Below are 6068 nucleotides of genomic sequence, written 5' to 3' on the forward strand. Positions count from 1 at the left end.
ATCGAGCTACGTCTGGGCTGCAGCCAAAGGCTGTGCATCCCCAAACATCCCCACAGAAAGGGCAGATGTCCCAGGAGTCCCTGGCTTGGGACAGGCATCGTGTGGTGCTCACGGAGGGTGGCGAGATCATGGCGTGGGTGTCTTGCCTGCGACGGCACTCACTCATCTTCATGATTAATTGGTTACTCAAGAAAAATTAGCGGCAAACCAAACCGGCAGTCACTTCCCTGAAATCCTCTGCTGAGAAATTGATGATGATGATGATGGTTTCACCTTCCTTTCTCTTTGGGAGCTGGGAGCAGAAGGGTAATAAGTCAGAGCTCTCCATCACTGCTCTCGCATGCCCTGGCTGAGCCATTAGTGCTTCCTACGTGCACACCGGCACCACGAGCCTGGAAACAAGCGCCTCGCAGGAGTCCTGCCTTAATTCTTTTCCCCTAGGAAAAGCTACTTGGTGGTTAATTGAAATTATTGCTAATGATGCAAAAAAAGGCCACGGGTGGGAAATCCAAACTCCCCTGCACCTGGCTTGTTTAGCATCGACAAATCAAGCAGACTGCCGACAGCTCCATGGGACGGACGTTCAGCTCGACGGGATAACCGGCTCTGGGAACAGGGAGGGTGATAAAAGCCATTTATCCTGACCTCAGCAAGGCTTTTGATGCTGTCTCACTTTTCATTCTCCTAAGCAGGCCAGGGGAACTTGGGCTAGAGGAAGCTACCAAAGGCTAAACGCCAAACAGGCCAGCAAACTGTGGCTTAAGAGCAAATACCAGTTGTCCACCAGTGACGTGGGAGAATTTATTAACTGGCTTTCCATGGGGGTCCATCCTAGGACCGATCTTTTCCTGTATTGTCATTAACCATGCAGGCAGCGGGACAAGAATATATTTTTTAAGTTTGCAGCCGCCGTGGAGCTGGGACGCACGATCCAAATTCAGAAGTGGTCTGGAAAAATGAGGAAAGCAACCTGAAAAAAGAAAACCCCACAAATCCTCAACTGCAAATACCCAGGACATGGGAGAAACCCTGAAGGTGTCAAGGACTCAGCAGCAGCACAGACCCGCAGGGCTCCGCTCCGGGGGCAGCAGAAAGGCTGGGGGCAGCCAGGGACAACGTGCTGCTGGGAACAGCAAACCCCCCAGTCCAGCAAGTCTTGGGGCTCTACCTGCACCCCGCAGCGGTCACATCCCAAAGAGCCTCTGCTAAGGGGTGCTGGAGGAAGGAAAGGCTTTGGGGCCACGGCTGGCCCCGAGACGCCACCACTGCAGCCGGATGCCGGGACCATTCCAGGCACTGGGGTTAATTAGGGATCTCCAGCACATGAAATAATGACGAGGTTTAAAAATCAGCTTTAAAATGTCACTGTCACCTTCATAAAGTGCCGGGATTGTGTGAGGAACAGCATGTCAATGCCGTAAGCCCGTTCCTCCTGCAGGTGCAATGCAGGACCCCTGAGCACCCATGGGACAGGATGAGACCCAGCACCATGGGGATGCTCTGCAGCCCCATCCCATCGGCCGGGGCTGACGGGAGCTCAGAGCAGGCAGCAGGGGCTTTGCACCCACGCTCAAACAGCATGGACAGGAATGCATCTCCCATGCAACCACCGAACGCAGCCAGGCCTTGGCTGAAGGTATTTCTCAAGGAGCTCTCAGCAAACCCAAATCCTTCACCTCGCTCCGTGGGGTATCGCACAGATCCCACAGCAAATTCCAACCCCGCCACCTTCACCCCGGGATGATCTGTGAGAAAACACTCTCACCCAAGTAACGCCTTAATTTGCTCAGCTGCCCAGCATGAGTGAAAAGCCAGCTCCCTCTGCCGGCTTCGCTTCTTAAATAAATTAACTTCCGCCTCTGGAGAATTGCAGCATATCAAGAGCCCTTGCACCCAGTAATCCAATGAGCTTAACGGCTCTCCCGTCACGTACGGGGACTCAAGGGATAAAGTCAAACAACTAGTGGAGCCAAAGTCTCCGCTGCAGTCCAGCTCCTCTGGGCAATGCAGTCCCAAGCCCAGTTGTCTGCATTTTCCTTTGCTTCTCCTCACCAGCCACCTCCAAGTCCACCAAAACACCCTAAGCATCTGCTGATGGTTGACAGGGAGAGGTGGGAAGGCAGAGAAGCCGCTCCTCCTGGGGCACACCAGCAATGGACCATGTGTCCAGGGCACAGCACCGCAGCGGCTGCGACCGGGGTGTGATGGACCTCTCCTGAGAGCAGGAGACGCTGTCTCAAAATCCCTCCATAACTCAGGGAGAGCCTGGGCTCAGCACCCATGCTGCACAGCTTTGCTTTTGGACGTCTGCAAATTCCTGCAAGGGCCTGGGTGACACCCAAAGTCCCTCTGCCTTCCAGTGGGTTCCAGCAGGAGCACCCACCCCCATACTCCAAGGATGAGAGGGCTCAGGGAAGGTGGCTTGGGGCTGGGGCTTCAATCATGTCTACGTGCACTCATGCTGATCTTCAGCGGATCTCATGAGTGACGTTCTTCATGGGAATGTGGTCATCTCAGAGATCCAGCGATGTTTCCTCTGGGCCAGCGATGCCTCACAACACCCCGAAGAGCCTGAGCTTTCCAACCCCTTCCTAATACGCATGCGGCTGCAGAAGACGGTGGGTGGTCTGGTTGCCTCGTCCTCAGAACCCCAACCCACGCGAAGCGCTGCAACCCTCACGGAGAAAGGGGCTGAACCAAGCCGTGACCTCCCGCTGTGAACATCTGGGAGGTGAGAACCCTGAGCAAGGGCGCAGTGGTTGTCAGGGGAAAAAACACGCAGCAAAGCTATGTGATGCCGCAGACATTTGCTCAGTGGGAAAAATCCACCTTTAAAAGGTGGAAAATAGGGATCAAAAATAGAAGTGAAGCAGAGGGGTCCTCAGCTGTCTCGGATGCCCTGAATTCAGGCCATAGCTTCGCTGTTCCAAGACACCCCTTGCAACACCGGCTCAGCAAAGTGGTAAAGCCTATGCTCAACCGTCCGCTCCTGCCCGGAGCCCAGAGGCTGTGGCAGAATTTAAGGAATTGACTTTAAAAACAGCATGCAGTCTGCTAAATCTGGGAGTAAATAAATGCGAAATAGGCAATCTAGTAAGAGACGGCGTCAGCACAGGCAGGGGGGCAGCACCCATATATTGCAGAACATATCCTGGTTTATAACGTGGATTTGAATATTTAAGGAGGTTTAAGATCTGCCAGAAAAACTTCTTTTTTTTTTTTTTTCTCTCCGTAGAAATATGTTAAACCTGAGCACAGCCCCAGATGATTTGGTCTTGCTGGGGGCTGGAGGTGCCGGCTGACCTCGAGCAGGGCACAGGGTCAATGTCATGGCTCCCATGGTAGGCCACGTGCCAAACACTTTTTGGTATCGTTTGGTGTTAAATACGTTTGGAATCACAGTACAACCCTATGCCGGCAGACAGCTCAAACACCTCTTGGGAAAACGAGACATCGCAGACACTTGATGGGAAGCTTTGATGGCTCAAGACCCAACCTCCCAGCCACTTGACCCTGCCACATGAGGATACTCTCCCCAGCATCTATTTATACGGTCACGTCTGAAGTGTCGAAGATGCGCTTTGAGTCATCTCTGTGAAAGGAAAAGCTTTTTTAGCTCTGAAAAACGTGCTCTGCCTCGTGGGTGTGCACAGCCCCCTGCCACGAGCACCCATGGCACTGACTCCTCCGGGCACCTCAGCTGCGGGGACACTTTCGCGCCAGAGACATGGAAACCTCAGACCAACTGCAGGTTATTATTTTTTTCCTAGAGGAATATCCAATTCGCTCACAGCAGCAAAGCTGGACTTAAACACCTGCCCTTCCAAGGGGGAAGAGGAGCTGCGGCCAGGATGAGCTGCAAGCTCACCGCTGCACAGGGTGAGCCTTGGTGCCACCCCAGTTCAGCTCAAAGTGGGTGAGGGAGGTCTGAGAGACTTGGGTTTTAAAGCCAAGAGGTGCTATCCTGCCCAGCCTCCTTGGCGTCTTCACTCCCACTCCCCGGCGCAGCTCGGATGGGCTCTCGGCCGGATCCGGACCCCCCCGTTGGAGCCGAGCTGCCTCTGCACCATATCATACCTTCACAATTTCTTGCGCTATCTGCCTCGTCTTGTTGACATCCAGGACAATTTTGGCATCTCTCACCACTGAGTAGAGAGTCCGTCCTTTACACAGGCTGAAAGAACAGGAAAAGAGAGAAGATAAAAACAGAGTTTATAAACCCCCACCAAGAAACGCCCCCAAATTACAAAGGCAGTGGCTGTGGCAGAGAACTATAAATAAACCGCAAGAGTGTTGGCTACATCTCAAGGCAGATTGAAGATTCAGCATGGAAACCGGGGTCTCTCCCCAGTTTGGCACTGGGAGGGAGATCATGCTGCTCCCTGCTCTGTGTTGGTGCCGTCCCCGCGGTGCCGAACCCCGTAAGGGGTAACCTGGGCCGGTCCCCTGGCTCTTCCCTCCTCCCCAGCCACGAGCAAACCACCTGGTCCTCTCGCTTCAGACTTTTTGTGCAAAACTAGCCGCAGCTCCCCGCCTCTTCCCTCGGAGGACACAATGCTCACAGATGTAAAGTGAGTCAAAAGAGGAAAGACAGGGAGGGGAAAAAAAAAACCAAACCCCAATGCACTGTACAAATGTCCTCCAATTTTCCTTCTCATACCAATTACTGTAAAATCTATTTACAGAGCCTTAATTACCAAAGGCAGCTGGAGGGGGGGGGGGGGGGGGAGCAAAAAAAATATATTGACATTTGAATATCATAATGGAGTATGTGGGTAGATGCTGCCTCGACTCCCGCCCACAAAAAAGGGCTTTTTTGCTTTTCTATACCCACCCACGCTCATTACAGGCAACTTTAGAAAGATGAGACTGGATGCCTGTGCCCAGGAAATAAAGCACCCGACACACATCTCGTTAAAGAGGCTTCGGCAACCACAGACGTTAATTTGATCCTGTTCTAGTTAACAAATAAAAAGTTACAGGTTTTAATTCCTTTGCTCTCCCCCCACTGCATCGTCGCTTGGCTCCACCGCTTCCCCCCTCACCTCTCTCCTCTGGCCCTGGGATGCCAGCACGGACCGGTCTGGATTCATCCCCTGGGAGATAACGGGGTTTGCCCTTTTGGGATGGAAATAACCAGCCTGAGCCGTGTCTCCTTGGACTGAGGAGCATCACACCGAGCAGCCCTGGGTTTGCCTGGGTACCGTGCTGCTCAGACGGGGAGCGGGGACGGTTCAGACCTTCCTGGGGCAAGGAAGAAGAGGTGCACCCCGGGCGGCGATGCTCGGCACAGCCCTGTGGAGCAGCGGGCAGCCCAGCCCCACGGCGACTTCTCCTGCTTTGCAAATCCAGAGGAACTGGGAATGCAACATGGCAGTAAAGCCCTGCTTTTATTTTTCACCCCACGGCTGGCTCAGAGCAGCAAAACCCCCAGGAGGCTGCGCTGGGTTTTCCCTGGGGACATTGAAAACAGCAACAGCAATGTCCCCAAACCTCAGGGCCATCACCATTCCCCCACGTCCCCAGGCCAAGGCCATCAACCTGAGTGCAAATAAGGTCCCCAGGAGCGATTAAAATGCGAACCAGAAAGCAAGGAAATCTGAGCTCTCGGCAGCAATTTGGGGGATTAAACTGATTGAGACTGGGATAGCATTTCTCAGGAATAAACCTTGCTTGCTTCTTCAGAAGCTCAGATACAAAGGGGCCTCCTGCTCCTAAGCCAAAAGCTCCGTGTCCTTCCATGGGCAGAGAGCACAATTTTCAGGTCAAGCAGGAACAGGACCGATCCTATATCTCACAGGTTTTGGAAAGACAACAGAATCCTTCAGAGCATTTTTTGCTGGTTGTGTTGGAATCCCAGCTTGCTGGAGGCACGCAAGCCACGGCCGGGAGTTCAGGGCATCTTCATACCCATGCAACTGCCTCCCCGGTACTGGTTTTCCTTGCTGAGGTGTCTTAGCATGTCCCTGGGCATGCCAGCTGGACTGCAAACCTGAAGCGCCCGCAATTACAAACCTATCTTCCTCCACCTAAACTGGCCGCTTCCTATCTTCTGCAATAGGCTGGCC

General features: G+C 53.4%; 1 protein-coding gene across 1 annotated transcript in view; it reads right to left on the reverse strand.

The window, feature by feature from the left end:
• KSR2 (kinase suppressor of ras 2) overlaps nucleotides 1–6068 on the reverse strand; it is a 98540-nt gene that overhangs the window by 13599 nt on the left and 78873 nt on the right. Inside the window, exon 16 of the mRNA XM_035898370.1 lies at nucleotides 4078–4174. Coding sequence (XP_035754263.1) covers nucleotides 4078–4174 — 97 coding nt within the window. The remainder of the gene's footprint in view (nucleotides 1–4077; nucleotides 4175–6068) is intronic.

Source organism: Egretta garzetta, unplaced genomic scaffold (assembly GCF_000687185.1).
Source record: "Egretta garzetta isolate BGI_Z169 unplaced genomic scaffold, ASM68718v1 scaffold7, whole genome shotgun sequence".
NCBI classification, from domain to species: Eukaryota; Metazoa; Chordata; class Aves; order Pelecaniformes; family Ardeidae; genus Egretta; species Egretta garzetta.